The sequence below is a fragment of the Poeciliopsis prolifica genome, unplaced genomic scaffold, assembly GCF_027474105.1.
Source record: "Poeciliopsis prolifica strain line A6 unplaced genomic scaffold, Auburn_PproV2 SCAFFOLD108, whole genome shotgun sequence".
Lineage (NCBI taxonomy): Eukaryota > Metazoa > Chordata > Actinopteri > Cyprinodontiformes > Poeciliidae > Poeciliopsis > Poeciliopsis prolifica.
Genome location: NW_026562483.1, coordinates 850,001 through 867,500, shown reverse-complemented (window position 1 = coordinate 867,500; position 17,500 = coordinate 850,001). Strand labels below are relative to the sequence as shown.

At 50.4% G+C, this 17,500-nt stretch overlaps 1 protein-coding gene and 1 pseudogene across 1 annotated transcript in view; both read right to left on the bottom strand.

The window, feature by feature from the left end:
- The window catches only part of LOC129354319 (arf-GAP with Rho-GAP domain, ANK repeat and PH domain-containing protein 3-like), a 23,759-nt gene extending 14,812 nt beyond the window's left edge, over positions 1 to 8,947 (bottom strand). The window contains 12 exon segments of the mRNA XM_055023821.1: positions 254 to 325; positions 328 to 373; positions 571 to 640; positions 785 to 898; positions 1,181 to 1,384; positions 1,684 to 1,751; positions 1,832 to 1,911; positions 2,001 to 2,041; positions 2,216 to 2,240; positions 2,243 to 3,024; positions 3,095 to 3,257; positions 8,778 to 8,947. Coding sequence (XP_054879796.1) covers positions 254 to 325; positions 328 to 373; positions 571 to 640; positions 785 to 898; positions 1,181 to 1,384; positions 1,684 to 1,751; positions 1,832 to 1,911; positions 2,001 to 2,041; positions 2,216 to 2,240; positions 2,243 to 3,024; positions 3,095 to 3,189 — 1,597 coding nt within the window. The 5' untranslated portion in view covers positions 3,190 to 3,257; positions 8,778 to 8,947.
- Positions 8,948 to 11,779: 2,832 nt separating this feature from the next.
- Positions 11,780 to 16,631, bottom strand: LOC129354341 (START domain-containing protein 10-like; annotated as a pseudogene).
- Between the last annotated feature and the right edge of the window lie 869 nt (positions 16,632 to 17,500).

Sequence of the window (17,500 nt, the reverse complement as noted above, 5' to 3'; positions counted from 1 at the left end):
AATGTAGGAACCACAGTGGAACTAAGCTAGCTAGCTAGCAACCTCCACTTACAGGAAGTAGTAGCATCGGATGACATCACGACTAGTTCAGTTCATTTTGTTTTTGAAAGTTTTCAAATTTTCCTCAAAGTTGCCTGATAGTCAGATGGAAACATGACTCGTGAATAGATCTGTCAGTTTAAAGCAGACCAGATGTATCAAATGGACCTTCGGCAGGAAGCAGAATCGTTCACTTCCTGTCTGCGAGTCTCACCTTCGTTATCGGTCCGAAACACGAAGATCCGGTGACTCGTCACGATCTCAAACTTGTTGTCTTTGGCTGGCGGGCCATCTGGATGGCAGCCAATGGGATCACTCCTTTAGGGTAGATATCCTAAAAGAACACAGAGGGGAGGTCAAAGGTCAAACACCTGAAGCAGCTGGAGAGCTGATGTCAGGAGATTCCTGAACCAAACAGCTCAGAACGGTTCTTTTTGTCTGTTGATGTCTTTGTTTTATTTTCTGGAAAGTTCCTCCAAAATGACCCGGTTTGACCCGGAGATGTTGACCTGAACCGGACAGGGTTCCTACCTTTTCGCTGCCGAAGTACATCAGATTTTTGCCGTCAAACTTCACAAAACGTTTCTGGAAAACATAATTCCTGAAAGACAGAAACATCTGGATTAACGGGCCGACCCAAACCCGACACAACCTCTGGTTCCGACTCAAAGGCAGCGCCCCCCCGGGCCCCCTGTCCCCCCCGTCCCCCCGTCCCGCCCTCACAGCCTGAGGAGGACAGACACACCGAGCAGAAGAGGAAGAGGAGGAAGAGGAGAAGCAGCTCCACAGGCAGGAGGAGACACAGGGAGGAGCAAAGAGGAGGAGACGCAGCACAACACCCACCGATGACCTCCGACCCCTGAACACACACACACACACACACACACAACCTGTGAAGCCAGGTGAGAAAAACAAAGCCCAGTTTGAGCAGGTATGCCTCTGGGTTGGCATGGAGGCGATGAGAGAAGCGTTCAGCAGGAATCGTTGCTTCGGTTTGGAGAATTTATTTATTTAGCAAATTTCAGTGACAAAGGGAGCTGATGAGAAATTCAAATATTTATGTCAGATGAATTATTTTGGTGTCAAATCAAATCTGGACGTTATGCATGAAGCACCTCCCAGTTGTATAAATCAAACGCACCCCTGAGGCGACAGCTTGTCCAGGCAGCCGCTGATGATGGGCGGGGCTCTCTCGGTCAGGGAGGCGTAGCTGGCGTAGGGCGAGATGGTGAGGTCGTCGTCCGCCTCAGCGGGGAAGCAGTGGACAGGGGGCGGAGCTTCGCCCGGGGCGTCTCCGGAGAGGAACGCCTGCGACAGCCGCTGCGTCCAGGACAACTTGTGGCTCCTGCAGGGGAAACGGAGTTTGGTGATCTGGTTCTGACCCGGATCGCTATTCAGAACCACAAACCCGGCTTCTCTCTGGGTCAGAACCTGATCTGATAAATGGGCCCGGTTTATTCAGTCCTGATCTGGAGGAAAGGCGGATCTGGGTGTTCGGCCCAGCTGTGGTTCTGAGAAGGTTCTGGTGAACTGGATTAGGAATCCCTGCAGATGACCCAATTCTATGACTGAAAGGAGCTAAAACATTCCCAGTTCTGGTGGTCCAGCAGAACCTGTTGCTGGTTCTGGTTTGTTCAGCTTTACCCATGATCCTCAGCGGCTCTCCCCTCCTCTGCCCGGCTTTCTGTGCCATCGAATCGGCTCCGGTCGCTCTGCAGAACAAACCGGTCGGTCAGCACAGGAAGAGGCAGCAGGTGGGGGCGGGGCGGGGCGGGGGGGCTCGGCGTCTCACCTCTGAGGCGGGCGGCGACCTCCGGCTCTGGAAAACGGCCTCGCAGTACGGACTGATCTCCTCCGGGTCGTCTGTGGAGGCTGGAAATCAGAGGACAAAGACTGGACTGGGTCAGGCTCTGGTTCTGCTGTGATCCAAAAGTTTGAGAACCACCAGAACCTGGACTCACCTCTGGCGGATCCTGAGGAGTTGTTGCTCAGAGTGCTGCCGCTGAAAAGCCAAATCATCACTAATGTTATAAAGTCTCTTTGTCTCCATCATCGTTTTTGTGTTAAAACTTCAAAACGTTAAAGAAAAAATGATTGTGACCTCAAACCACGTCCAACATCAGTGTCTGACCTTACAAGCAGCCTCATAGAGCAAGCACCGACTCTGGAGACCCACCTGTTCCTGTCCAAGTTCTGGTTCGGTCCGGATTTCTGGGCGGTGTCGGCGGAGCGGCCTGTTGGCTGCAGTAACTCCTCCCACCACTGGGGGCAGCAGAGCTGGGATTGGTGCCCCAGTAGATCTCGTTGGAGACCATCTCCATGCTCCCCCCTCCGGCAGAACCCGACGCCCCAGAGAGTCTGGTACCGTCCAAACTTCCTGCTCGGCCCGGAAGAGACGATAGCGGTCGCCTCTCTGCAGAGGAGGGGGGCGGAGTCAGGGAGGAGGCGGGGCCGCGGCTCAGCCTCGGAGGGACGGGCGGTACCGACCCGGCCGCGTCGGACAGAGAGAGGCTGCGGCCGGGCCGGGTTCCGCCCACCTGGCGTGTGGACGTGGCCTGTGACGTCAGACCCTCCAGCACCGTGAAGCAGATGGACTCCTGGGAGAGCCTGCGGTCCGCTGGCGCCGCCGGGTCCGGTGCAGTGCTGAACTGGACCGGCGCCGTCCTGCGGCGGTTGAAGACCGTTCTGGGTTTGGGGACGGGTTTCATGGCTGGGCCGTTCCTGCGGTCCAGGCCGGCTGCGCTTCCTGGTGCGAGCGCTCGTTGGCGCGACGCGGCGACGCTTCCTTCCTGCGACGGGTCACACGGGAGAGCTGCGCTCTGATTGGCTCGTTGGGCCTCCCGCCGCCGGATGAGGCCGACCAGGCGCAGGATCCTCTTCCTGTGTCCCGTGGCGGCTACGCCCAGACTGACCAGAGCGTCATGGTCCAGGTGGGTGCAGTCTCTGGCCAATAGCAGGCCGGCTCGGCGGAAGGTGTCCAGGTACCTGCAGGGGTCACGCTGAAGGTCACGTGGTGTCTGAGGGTAACAGGACTGCCGCATGGCGGCGGCCTCACCTGTCCAGGTGGATGGAGGCCAGGAAGGTTTCAACCGCTGAGCTTCCGTCCAGCGTTGCCATGGTGACCAGCATGGAGTCTGGACCGGGCTTCATCTCCTCCGCCAGCAGGAGGCGCTGCGGCCATCACGGACCTACAGCCAGGCCGGACGGCAGGCGCTCATCTGAGGGAGACAGAACCGACCCGTTACCCTGGGAACCACAACATCTGGACCGAAATCATTTTGTTGCAATAAATTTTCTTCAGAGGTTTCAGAGTAAAGAGACTTGATTTTAAGGGCACGCCACACTTTTCAGATGTTCTTCCAGTTCTTCTATCTGTTTTCATCGGTCACAGAAACTCCAGACACAGCCGACCTTTGACCTCTGTGGAGCAAGAGCAGGGTCTGAACCCTACAACATTCCACCCAACAGGAAGTGACATGACCTCAGGACATTCCAGCTCCAGGACCGTCCAGGAGCGGCCCAGTTCCTCACCAGAACCAGAACCAACACAGCACAGGTCTTCCTTTGTTAGCGACCCGCCCTGCAGCCCAGAGCTACATCCTCAGAGGCACTCCCTGCATCCGGTGTGTGTGTGTGTGTGTGTGTGTGTGTGCGTGCGTGTGTGTGTGTGCGTGTGTGTGTGTGTGTCAGTGGGCTGTAGGATGCGATTGCTCAGCTGCAGACAGGCCGGATCGGACCGGACTGAGGCAGAACCTTCCAGCACTTTGTTCTGTAGAACTTCTGTGAGCATTAAATTGAATTAATTCATTTAATAGCATCTTGAAAGTTTTGTTGTGTTTTTTTGTTTTTTCTTCTATGCAGTAACCCTGAGACGGAACCTTTGTGTTCGCATGTTTCTGGTACGACCGTAAATGTGATGCACAGATAACATCTGGATGGAAGCAGCTTCTCTGGGTTCATTTCTACTTCAGTGGATCTGATTGGATGCCAGAAAAGGCTGCTGTGTTGGAAGCTGTTAGCAGCGATGGCAAAGTTGCAAGAACATAGCAACGCAAAGTGATTTCAATAAGTAACTGCAGTCTGACTAGCGGATTGGGTGTTAGCCTATCAGAAGCTAATGCTTTCAAGTTCCGAAGTTCATCATTTCCTGATAACTTATCATAGGCTACATGTTACATGCTACATGTTAGCATCTGGATGCTAACATATGGCATCCAGATGTTAGTATATGAATGCTAACATGTAGCAGCTAAAGCTTATGTCAATATCCACAGTCCAGATTCCTGAAGAAACTCCATGAATAATCAGAGAAACTCTGGAAAGATGCACGGATAGAAAAACATTAATCTGATGCAGAACCTGAAGAACAGATTCAAATCTACAAATATCAGATTTAAAAACTGTAAATATCACTGTTCAGCTCATTTGTTCAGTATTATAGCAGCAAAAGGGCTTTGGAATTATGAATGGTACTGATTTTGTGATGAATTAGTTTCAGACTCCCCTATCCGTCTATTTCCATACGAGCCTAACAGAACTTAGCAGAACCTGCAGCTTCCTGCAGGTCCATCGGGCCCAGCACCAGTGGTACCAGAGTGCACTCAGGTCAGGTTCTGTTGGCTTCTTGTGACCGATGGATAAGCGCTTAAGTAGAACTTTCAAATGGAAGGGAAATTATTGCTGCAACCAGAGATCTGGAAAGTGTGGCGTCTCGCAGTAGATTCCGCCCAGCTTCCTGCTGAAGGCCAAATGTCTGCTGGCTAGTGATGGCTAGCATCAGTTTTAGCTGTTCAGTTGTCTTTACAACACGTTGAATATTCATGCGCCTGATATATAAAAGAACATGGGTTACAGGGCAATAGCTCAATAACAAGGTGAGGAAGAAGTTTAAGAAAAAAAGGGGGAGGAAAATAGGTCAATTATGCTAGCTAGCTAGCTAGCTAGCTCGCTTGTGACAACCTTAAAATGTAGATGAGCTGCAGAATTCAGTTCCAGTTCAGTAAAAAGAAAAAAATGTGACCTAAACACCGACTGACAGGTAATCAGGTGTTTAAATGAGCTAATCAATTTATAGTAACGCTAGCTAAGCTAGCACAGCGATCACTCGGTTAGAATCACAATGTTTGAAATCCTGAAACTAGTGGAGCTGTTAAAAGTCAGTTGCCATGGCAACAGGTCTGCGTATAGCGTAGCCGACGCAAAGAGCAAGAAAATGTTAGAATCCCAGTAATGCTGTTTATTTTGGTTAATCATTCCAACATCTCCAGTTTTTCCTCCAAATTCAGCTTTGTGCAAATTCACAAAATGTCCAGATGTAAACAAAAACATGCAACGGATCCACAGACCGTTTCGGTCAGAACCGGGTCTCGCTGCAGGTCCGAGTCCATAGAGGGGAAACTGTAGAATCTGTGCCTGATCAGAACCAGTTCGGTTCTCCGTCAGCAGGTTCTGATCTAGAACCTGCTCCCAGTCAGACCTTCCCCTGCAGCAGAACCTTCTGGGTCAGAGGACCAGAGAGCAGCAGCAGAAAAGAACAATGAGAACAAAAATATCCGCAGAGCGAGGTCGGCTGCGAGGTCCAGCGAGAACACAAAGCCCAGCAGGAAGTGAGTCACTGCCACTTCCTCCTCTCAACCTTTCCCTCATCCAGACCGCAGCAGCTGCTCTGATCCCAGACCAGCCAGAACCGGGCCAGAACTCAGATCCAGACCAGCCAGAACCCGGACCTTTGCCGGTTTGTCAGGAACTCACCAGCACTGGTGAACAGGAAGCGGGTTTCAGCATGTGGATCATTCCAGACACTGGTTCCTTCTACTGGTACCGGGTCAATGGGCCCAAACCGGTCTCAGAGCCCCGCATCTGACCCGTCTGACCTGGCAGAACCGGAGCAGAACCCTGGCAGCGGCCAGGAAGTCGTGGTCTAAAAGCAGCAGAGGAAGTCTGTAGCAGCTTCTCTGCCTGTTAGTCAGACGCTCACAGGACGGGCTGAGTCAGCGCCGCTTCAGGCCCAAACACACAACTTTTACTGCCAGGTTCTGACCCGGTCCAGCCTCCGGGTCGCACCCCAGAACAGCTGGAGTCCCGTGTCCGTGAGAATACTCAAGAAGCGAGGCAGGAAGTTGGTGAGAGTCGAAGAACGAGGAAACGCCACTCCCATCCAACTTCCAGATCCAAACGCAGCTGGAAGGATCGGATCAGAACCGAGATCCAAAATTCAGATTGATGGACTGAAACTCCAAATACAGACAAAGGGCCAAAGGTCAATCTGATCCTCCACATGGTTTATGTTGTCAGTCACTCAAATCGCAGCACTGATTCCATGAGGCTGGCAGAGAGCGATCCGATCAGGGGCCTCTTCTGATTCCTGTCAGCCATCTTCCCAACAGGCCATTCCTCATATTCAGAGCAGAGAGGAACCAGATCACGGTCCGATCTCCCCACACGTTAACGTCCTTGACATTAGCATAAAACAAATCCAGAGTTTAGTTTTTTCTGCTGGAGCAGCTGACAAACTGGTGAAAAGTTAGCAGGGATGAAGAGAGAGAGGCATGATTATAATCAGCAGATATTAAAATCAGCAGATATTAAAATCAGCAGATATTAAAATCAGCAGCTGCGGCTCCAGGTTCCCTCCTGGTAAACTGGAACCAGTTGGGAACTTTGGATGAATAAACATTCACCTTTGATGTCCACCGGACTCTCGGCTGCGGCTGTTTGGGATTCCCCTCCGTTCTTACGTCTCCCTGCTTTCTGATTGGCTGCCTCTCATTCAACAGACCAAGACGATCCAACATGGCGTGGATCGGTTACTGCTAGACACAATCTTAGAACCAATGTTCTGAGGTTCTGTCAAGGTCCAAACCGGAGCAACAAATGGTGTAGTGTTACCTGGGCTATTGAAACAATGACCTTTGACCCCATAACAGCCTGCAGGAAGTGTGGATTGACAGTGATTAGAGTTGGCTGTAGAACCAGGACCAGGACGGTTCTAACCGAGAGAACCTTGAAGGCGGTTCTTTACCCTGCAGCAGATCCAAAACATTATGAAGGAAGTTCAGTGGCCTAGTCAAAGTCCAGAGTGAGATCCCTTCAAGATGCTGCAGTCTGACCTTCAACAGGCTGGAAAGCCCTCTAATAAGAGGGTCAAAGTTTATCCTCTGGGATGGGCGGAGGAGACTAGTTGTTGGATTAGGGTGTGAATACTTCTTCTCCACAAAGGCTCCAGTCGGTTCTGACAGACGAACCCGGCCTGGCCCGATCCGGCCCGCTTGAGGAGCAGCATTCCGTCATTCCAGCCCCCGCTGCTTATCTGGAATCCGTAAATCTGCAGCAGAACAAAACACAGGATGCATCCGCCGGGTCAGGACGTCCTCTACGCAGGCGACCCCTGATCGGATCAGAACCGCAGAGTTATCACCAGGATTCCTGGGAAAGTCCAGTCCTGATCCGAGCCGGCTGATCCGGTTCTGAAGCCTCCAACCCGGAACAGCAGAACCTTCTGGTCTACAGAAGCGGTTCAGAACCTCCTCACCTCCAGGTGTTTCTCTGACTCCACCCTCTTGGAGATGTCAGGTGTGAGGCTCCGGGTATCTACTGGGAGTACTGGGAGTACTGGGAGTACTGGGAGTACTGGGAATAGTGAACTGGAGCTCCAGCGAGGCTCAGAGGACAGACAGAACAACAGAGACGCTGTTCCACCGAGAACAGAGCACCGATTGTTCCTGAGCGACTGGAGACACACACTGGGAGGACTGGGAGGACTGGGAGGACTGGGAGGACTGGGAGGACTGGGCCAGAGCAGTCGGCCTGCAGACTGGTTCCTCTGGTTCTGGAGCTGCTGGGTCTGGGTCCTCCGTTGACCTCCAGTTCGGTCATGTGATCGGCAGCGGCGGTTCTGCTGATCTGATTGGCCGATCGGACCATTGATCCGGTGATGGAAGCAGTTTGGAGGTTCTGGTTCTGGTTCTCCTCCAGGTTCTGGTTCTGCCCCAGTCTTTTCAGTCAGTTAAGATGGACCTGCAGCTTCCAGAACTGATCCAAGAGCCCGGATCAGAACCACAGACTGCCCCAAATGGAGGATCTTGAAAGTTCTGTTCAAGAGTAATGGAGCTCATCAGAACTTCATCAGAACCTCAACAGAACCTCAACAGATTCTGGAGTAAACCCACAGAGTGAAAACCCACAGAACCAGACAAGACGAGATGCTGCAGATGCTCGATCTGCTGACAGCAGAACCAGAACCCAAAGAAGGCTGGTTCTGGTTCTGGTTCTGGTTCTGACTGTGGAACCTCTGGAGGTGACGAGAGGGATTCCTCATAAAATCAAAAACTTCATAAAACCTCTGACCGTCGTGTCCATCAGCGTGTCTTCGGTCAGAGGCGTCCAGACTGGCTGCGACACAGACTGCTGCAGGTTCACCTGTTGACTCTTCATCATCGTCTTCCTCCAGAGACTGGACTCACACCTTGAAGGAGTTCTGACTGACCTGGCTCAGAAACCAGAACTGGACCTGCAGTCAGAGCCCGAGGCCACGCCCTCACCTGTGCAGGTGTTGTCAGCACCAACAAGCTCCAGACGTCCAGAACCGGACCTGTCAGGATCTGGGTTTTACCTGCTCTGGTTCTGGTTCTGACTGAACCCGGAGCCTGCTCCGGTTCTGCCCCATGAGTTGAGAACCAGAACCGGCTCGGTCCGCTGCCTCCCTCCTAGGATCAGTAAACTGGTTCTGTCTTTCTCACCTCTGATCCGGTCCAGTCCGGCTCCTGGTTCTGGTCCTGCTCCTGGTTCTGGTCCTGCTCCTGGTTCTGGTCCTGCTCCTGGTTCTGGTCCGGCTCCTGGTTCTGGTCCGGCTCCTGGTTCTGGTCCGGCTCTGGGGTTCGCTGCTGGTGTCGGACTGGGAACTCTGGAAGGAGAAGCTCCGCTCTGACCGGAGGAAAACAGTCACCAGCAATATGAAGCTGCTGCAGCTTCCGGTCTCTTTCACAATAAGAGACGCCAACCTGCGCACCGCTTCCGGTTCCGATAAATCAGATGTCAGTCCAGTTTTCAGCTTCAGCGGCTCATAAGACACGAAATAAAACAAATTAAAATACAAAGTAAGTAGAAAAGATCTTTAAATTATTGTTTAATGTTAAAATGAGAATCTGATGTTCATTTGATTATTGCCCAGTTCATATCAGACTGAAATCTGATATTGATCAGCTAAAGATGTGAATGAATATTAATTAGTCATAAATATACAGTTGAAACCAGAAGTTTACATACAGCCAAAGAAATGATACAGGAAAGAATCTGTCAGATTTATTTATTCAAGTTTCCATAAATCTCCTCAGCGTTTGGTCTTTGGAGTTCTGCTCCATTCCTCCTGACAGAACCGGGTCAGGAGTTCTGATGGGTCCGACAGAACCGGGTCTGGTTTGTTGTGCTGACTCACCTTTTCATTCGTCTGGAAGCTTTTGCTTCTGTCTTTAGATGTTGCTCCAATATTTCCACATAATGTTTCTTTTTCATCATGCCATCTATTTATGAAGTGCACCAGTTCCTCCTGCAGCAAACAGGCCCACAGCATGATGCTGCCACCACCCTGCTTCTCCGTAAGGCTCTCAGCTCTGTTTGTGACCAGTTCACAATATTTCTTCAGAGACAAAGGACTGTGGACATCTGGATACAGAAATCAGATTTTTATGCTTCATTAGAGTAATCAATCAATCAATCAATCAATCAATCAATCAGTCAAGTTTATCTATGGCTTTCTTGCTGAGCAACGTTTCAGCTCATAGACCAGATCTTAAACCAGGTTTAAATCAGTTTAAAGTTGTTTTTAAAATTAGTTTTAATCTGGTTTGCAGATGAGTGTTTCTGAGCTGCCGGGCGGAGGAAGTCCTGCAGGACGCCGCGTCCTGCAGGACGCCGCGTCCTGTCCTCAGCGGTGAGGAGTTGATGGTGGTGGAGTTTCCTCCTGGCCCAGCAGACAGGAAACAGGAAGCGGCTGAGACAATAAGCGGCATTCCTCAGCAGCTGACGGAGGAAACGATCACATCGAGTTTTCCTCATCAGGGCAGGAAGAGCAGCCAGAGCTGCTCCTCATCATCTTGGATTCTCACAGCTGTATAGGTAGAGCAGGTTCCCCACAGCGCCACCCTGTGGACACCCTGCAGCTCCTGCAGCTCAGCTTGAACCAGATCCTCTGAACAAACATGCACTGGGTTTAATCTGTTGGTTCTCAGAGAGATTTAGAACCAAATATTCCTCAAGATTTAATTCTTTACTTTTTATAAGTTTTTTTTTTGTGACGGTTTTGCTCTAAATGTTTATGATGAAGACAGCAGACACACACACATCAGCCGTGAACCAGAGGCTGGTTGCTCGGTTCTGCAAGGCTCGGTTCTACAAGGCTCGGTTCTGCAAGGCTCGGTTCTGCTATTCCTGTTGGTAAAAGGATGGAGCTCCAGATGTTGCTCATCTTTCTGGACCTAAACGGATTTCATCAGCTCAGAATCATGGGGCCTCCTCAGGCCATCAGACAGACTTGTTCGGTCCGGATTCCCAGAACCAGAACTCGTTGGATTTACGTCTCTGATCAGAAAAGACAGAAACCTTTCAAAGTTGATCAGTTCTTAGATGTTCAACTGGTTAAAATTGACATTTTAAACTAAAGCTTTTGTCCTCATCCTGGTCTGCTGCTGGTTTTCTTCTTCCGGGTGTCCACCAGAGGGCGGTGCAGGCCAGGCTGCTGATGAGCCGCAGTCACAGATTAACAGCAATAATTATTTCGTCTTTTAGACAAGAAAAAACAACTGAGTTCATTTTTCAAAGTCATATTTTCATATTGTTCATTTATAAATGTCACAGTTTCAAACTGGATATCAGAAAGTTGAATAGTCAGCTAAATTTAGCTAATGCACATACACTTGCAGAGTGGACTATCAAAATAAAAGCTTGAGTTTGAGCATTTTTATATAAGCTAAACATTGATCTTACATTTTGATGAATAAAATGGTGAAATAATGACTGAAAACTGAACAGGATAAAATGGCCCAGATTGTTGATGTTTGACTGTGACGGTAAACAGCGCCCCCTGCTGGCTCCATACAAACTGACCCTACAGCAAACCTTCATGACTCCCAGGTCCCAGAATCCAGCAGGATGACGTCATCACCTCCAGGTATGGGCCAGTGACTCAGGAACCTTTATTGATCACACATGTATCGATTTGATCATTTTTCTAATTTATAACATTTTAATTTTCTATAAGGTAAAAAAATCTTTCATTCATTAAAGAGGAATTGGTTTCAGTTCAACACATGAAGCATCCTGAAGTTTCACAGAAAGTCTGGAAAGATCTACAAAATAATTATTTAGTGATTATAATTTATTAGGATTGGATTGAAAATCAGTGGAATAAAACCAGTCTGGATCTAAATGCTTCATGAGGAAACCTGGAAGGAAAACCAGAACCTCAGGGTCTCTGAGGTCAAAGGTTGAGAAGCTGAGATAATGAGAAGACAGGCAGCCTGAACGTGGCGCAGACCAGGGGTGTCCAAGCTGCGGCTCGGGGCCATTTGTGGCCCTAGAAGTGATTAGTTTTAGTGACCCGGCTGGCGCAGATGAAGACTTTTGTTTTCATCAATTATCATTGAAAATGATCATTTTACTGTATCTGTGTTTGTATAACAAGGTTTTATCATTTTCTGCAGACTTTCACTGAAAAGCCGACTTTGTGAACAAAATCAGCTTTTTTTATTTATTGATCCTGTTCCTAAAACTGAGAATCAATTTGCTATAAAAATAATTTGTAAACTATGTTTACAACAAAATCCTTTCCATGGTTTGGGTCTACAGTGAACATCCTCATGTTGAGTATTTGCTTTATTTGATGTTTTTATGTTCTTGACTCATTTAATACTTTTGACCTACATGACAAAGAGTTTGGACACCCTGGTGCAGACAGAGGTCATTCAGAGGTCATTCAGAGGTCATTCAGAGGTCACGGGGTGGACAGGAGGGTTCGGGGTGGAGGCAGAGGACAGGGACAGACACTGGGGGCCTGGCAGTGGGAAACGAGAGGAGGACAGTCCGTCCATGACTCCTAGGTCTCCTCGTCGTCGCTGTGCTGCGCCTTCTCCTCGCTCACGCCGCTCTCGTCGATGTTCTCCAGAGAGCCGCCGCTGCAGCGTCAGGTCCGCCGGGCTGACGGAGGGCAGCGTGTTCTGCTCCGGGTACATCCACGGCTTCCGGGTCGGGTCGTGTTTCCGCTTCCACTCCGGGTATTTCAGAGACGCCTTGTAGATCTTCCTCATGGCCTGGCGGGACAGAGACGGCAGGACAGGGTTGGACAGGGGACAGAGACGCCATCTGTGGGAGGAACCGGACCGACTTTTACCTTCGGAGCCACGAACTGAGAGACTCTGTTAACGACCCACTTTGGTAAAGAGCCTGCAGGACACAGGAGGGACAGACTCAGGTCAGGTCTGTGGGAGGACGGAACGGAGGACAGAACAGAGGACAGAACAGAGGACGGAACGGAGGACAGGACGGAACGGAGGACGGAACAGAGGACGGAACGGAGGACGGAACGGAGGACAGGACGGAACGGAGGACAGAACGGAGGACAGAACAGAGGACAGAACAGAGGACGGAACGGAGGACGGAACGGAGGACAGAACGGAGGACGGAACGGAGGACGGAACAGAGGACGGAACGGAGGACGGAACGGAGGACAGGACGGAACGGAGGACAGAACGGAGGACGGAACTCTGACGTCTTCCTGCCTCACCTCGGGGGTCCACCTGAGTCAGGTAGTAGAGGGTGGAGCTGGTGGCACTGGTGGACTGGACCAGGTATCCCGTCAGCAGAGACACGGCTCGGCATAGTCCTTCTTCGGAGGATGTTGCTATGGAGACGAACAGACAGGAAGTTTGGATTCTTACGTCAGAGAGAAATGTGACGACTTCCTGTGGTTCTGTAAACATGATGCTGAACTGAACGGGAACCAGAGACGGGTCAGTACTTTGCAGAACCTCCGCAGCAGCCGGACACTGACCAGTAACTGACCAGTAACTGACGGGTTACTGACCAGTAACTGACCAGTAACTGACAGGGTTACTGACCAGTAACTGACCAGTAACTGACCGGGTTACTGACCAGTAACTGACCATAACTGACCAGTAACTGACCAGTAACTGAACAGTAACTGACCAGTAACTGACCGGGTTACTGACCGGGTTACTGACCAGTAACTGACCAGTAACTGACCAGTAACTGACCGGGTTACTGACCGGGTGTTTTGACGGAGTAGTTGATGATCATGTAGTCGCTGCCAAGCGGAAGCCAAGACCGCATCGTCACAAAGTCTCGGTTCTTCAGAGGCGTCGGGCATTTCCCTTCAAACAGACACCAGAGGAAGAAGGAAGTCATTCTATCCCAGCTGAACTGTTCATGTTCAACATGCGGCCCACAGGAAGTGACCGTAAGAACCCGCTCAGAGACGTCTCCTCTGCCCTCCAATGAGAGAAACTGCTCCAACATTCAGACCCCATTGGATACTTAATATTTGACATCAGTGGAGACATTTTGTCCTTCCAGGTTTTAAAGTTCAGCCAATAGGTTTGGCACGAACGTAGAGTTGGAGGAATCCAACCTGCACTGGGAACAAGGATCATGTCGATACTGCAGGAGCCTCCGCTGCAGAGCGTGCTGCGGTCACAGGCGTCCTGGAGGACACGGCACCAGGGACGGACAACCAAGCTGCCGAAACGCCTCAGCAGCTTGAAGGAGTAAAGACCTGTTCAATGTTCCCTGTCCAGGATGAAGACAGAACCAGAACCTCTCAGAGCTTCAGAGGATGCTCTCTGCTCCCGTCTTTAACAGTGTAACTTTCAAACTTAAGCCCATAAGCAACCAATCAGCACGAGAGTTTCCTCTAGTTTTATGATTTACACGGCGAAGCCGGTCTGGTTTTGAGTCAGATTCTGGAATAAAGTCTGGACCGGGTCCAGTGGCACTGACAGGAGTAATATCCCACGTCTGCGTTGACCGTCAGTCTCCCGATGTCGTAGGTGTCGATCATGTTGGTGTCCCACTTCTTTCGGTAGCTGGTGTCATGGAGGACGTCGTACAGCGTCTCTGCCGTCACGTCTTTGCACACGATCCTCATCTGGAACAGAGACAGAGAAGAACCTGTTTCAGCAGAACGTTGAGAGCAGAACGTTGAGAGCAGAACGTTGAGAGCAGAACGTTGAGAGCAGAACGTGAGCCTAAAGGTCAGAGGTCTTGGAAGTAGAACCATCTTCAACAGCCTCCACTGGACGGCCTCCCTCCCATCCTCCACCCGTTCCCTGTAACATGACTCCAGGCTGAACTTCTTGTGTTGGGTTCTGTTGTTCAGGAAACTAAAGTCTGAAGTTCAACTCTCACACGACCTCTGAAGGAGACACCTGATCACTGCCTTGCTCAGAGGCAGACCAGCCGATCTGGAAGCTCAGGTGAGCAGACAGAGTCATTCAGCTTTAATGAAGAAGGACAAAACCCAACAAACAACAGTTAACCCCGAGGAACCAGGAAGAACAAGCAGGCAGACAGGAAGTCCTCCAACCTGAGGAACCGACCACAGGATGTCCGTGGGTTTCAAACCTCCAGATGTCACTTTCTAAACTTGGAGCCACTTGCTTCTAACTTCAGCCTAGTGATCCAATTCACCACGGTGCTGGAGAACCATGAGAACGTCTTCATCCAGTTTGACTGTCAATGTGGTGAAAACCTGAGGTGATGCTTTCAGATGAGAACAATCCCATCTGGGCCTGAGACATCTCTGAGGGTCCAAACACTCGGGTCTTTGTGATGAGCTGCTGGTACCACGCCAGCCTGACAGTGACTGTTACCTCTGAACAACGTTCCAGGAACTCTGTCCAGGAGTTAAACTGCAGCCTTCAGCCTCTTCTTCCTCACTGGTTACCGGACACCAGGGGCGGCGGCGGCTACCTGCAGGACGTCATCTTTTCCAGGCTGTAATCTTTCAGGCCGTCAGGCTCGGCTGGGCGGCCGTCATTGGATCTGTGTAACTCAATCAGCAGAACTCAGGAACTGAATCAATCATTCAGGACGTCCTGAGCTTCATCGTCCAGCTGCTGCGACTCATGAGGCGGCCATGATGGCAGCTTCTGGGCGTCTTTGGGGTTCAGAATGTGTTGGTCGGGCTGGTTCAAACCCAATAGAACCTTCTGGAAGAATTACTTCAGACTGATGCTGCTGTGGACGATCCAGACCCAGAGTTGGTTGAACACCAACTAATTCAGTTACTGAACAATTTGGAACTGATGAGGAAGATCTGAAGCAGAGTTTCAGGCTGAAGGTCGAAGGATCCGATTGGTTCTGCTAGATGACTCCACAAAAAACCGCCAGTCAAGTGTGTCCATCAGAACCTCCTGGACCGACTGAGGTAGATTCAGCTGGCCTTCACAGTGACCTCAACCTGATGGACAGAGGTCATGACCTCACCTGAGCAGAACCACCTGGAGGCTCACGCGGGTCCAGAGTCGGGCTGGGAGGTCGACCCCAGGAAGCTGGAGGTCCAGAGAAGATTTCTGCTCTGACCCTTGACCTCCTAATGCAGTCGGTGCCTACATTACCCACAATGCACCAGCAGCAGGTTGGTGTGATGACGCTGCTGTGAAGCCCAGCAGAACCTCAACACACGGGTTCTGGGGGATTACAGACAACACTGGAACTGGTCTGGATCCTGCCAGAACCAGAACCAGGATGTGTTTTCTTCATAAACAGAACCACCAGTTTCTGAAACAGAACCATGAAAAGGTTCTTGTGGTTCATAAGCTGTGAAACTTAAAAAGTACAGAACCAGAACCGGCCCTGCTGGTTTTTTGATAACAAAAAGTCAAACTGCTGCGGACCTTGTGATCCACCTGGAAACTGGACCGGGTTTTCCTCCAGATCCGGTTTCAGCTCCAGTTTCAGATGTTTCCATGCGTCATTCAGGTTCTGATTCCTCAAAAGGTCCGGTGGTACCGGTCAGCAGGTTCTGGAAAGTTCACATTGTAGTTCTAGATTTCTGAGGAACCAGAACTACACACACACACACACACAAGCACACACACACACACACACACACACAAGCACACCACACACACACACACAAACACACAAACACAAGGACACACAAACACAAGCACACACACACACACACACACACAAGCACACACACACAAACACACACACACAAACACACACAAGCACACACACACACACACAAGCACATACACACACACACAAGGACACACACACACACACAAGCACACACACACACACAAGCACATACACACACACACACACAGTAGGAAAGTCTCATCTGGACCTGCTGAGCTTCTAGTGAAATGTGTCCTGGAGCTTTTATTGTGAAGGTCTCCAGGTGAGTTACCTTGATCTTCTGGACCGAGCTGCTGTCCTGCTCGCGGCACCACACCGTCACTCCGCCCTTGTTGTAGCGGCTGCTCCATCCGTCCGGACTCAGACACTGATCCTTAAAGGAGAAGTCCGAGTCGTCCGGGATCCGAACCGGCATCTCCGGTCAGTGAGGCCGCCTGGTTCCGGTGCTCCGAGCAGAACCGGAACGGAAGAGGAGGAACTGGACCACAGAGACCAGCAGCGGTCCTGGAGCGGGTCAGAGAGCAGAACCTCAGGCTGAGCCGGACCGGGACTCCTGTCCGAACAGCACCGGGTCCAGGTTCGGGTCTGGGCTGCAGCAGGTGATGCTGCAGCTTTTATCCGCCTCCTGCTGCACAGATAGGTCAGACAGTCAGAGCTCTCACTCCGCGTGAAAACAGTGGATCGGGTTCTGGCTCAGCAGAACTCGATCCACGTAAAACCAGAATTCAAATGTTTGGCTCAATATTTCACAACCATCAGCATCTTAGGATTCGGTGAGGAAGTTTCCGAATCCAGGTTTTCTTCTGAAAGTTGTGCTATCAGACATTGATGTGTGTTGCCTTCAGGCTCTGATATGCAGCAACGTGTTTGTGCTGACAAATATTGAGCTCATAAAATATTTGACTCTAATTTATAAAATGTGACTCTATAATTTAACAAATCGCTCCACCTTCACCAGAGCGGAACTCCATCAAGTTCAGATGGGAACTTTCAGGTCCAGTAGAACCTGGCAGATGACCGTCAGTCTCCAACACGTTGTGTGTATTAATCATTTCTCATATAGGAGCTGTTGATAACATAAAATCTGACAGATTACTGGATTAAGGACATTTCCACTGTACTACATGAGTATATGGAAACAGTTGCTGTTTATTTCCCAAGTTATGGGGAGGATAATGGATATTTAACTTGTTCTTTGTCAGGGGACATTTGGTTCCCTCCTCATAACTCAGGATTTACTCTTGATGATGAGAATAAACTCAGTTAAAGACTGGCTGCTGAATTAATTTGTTCCTGTGTTATG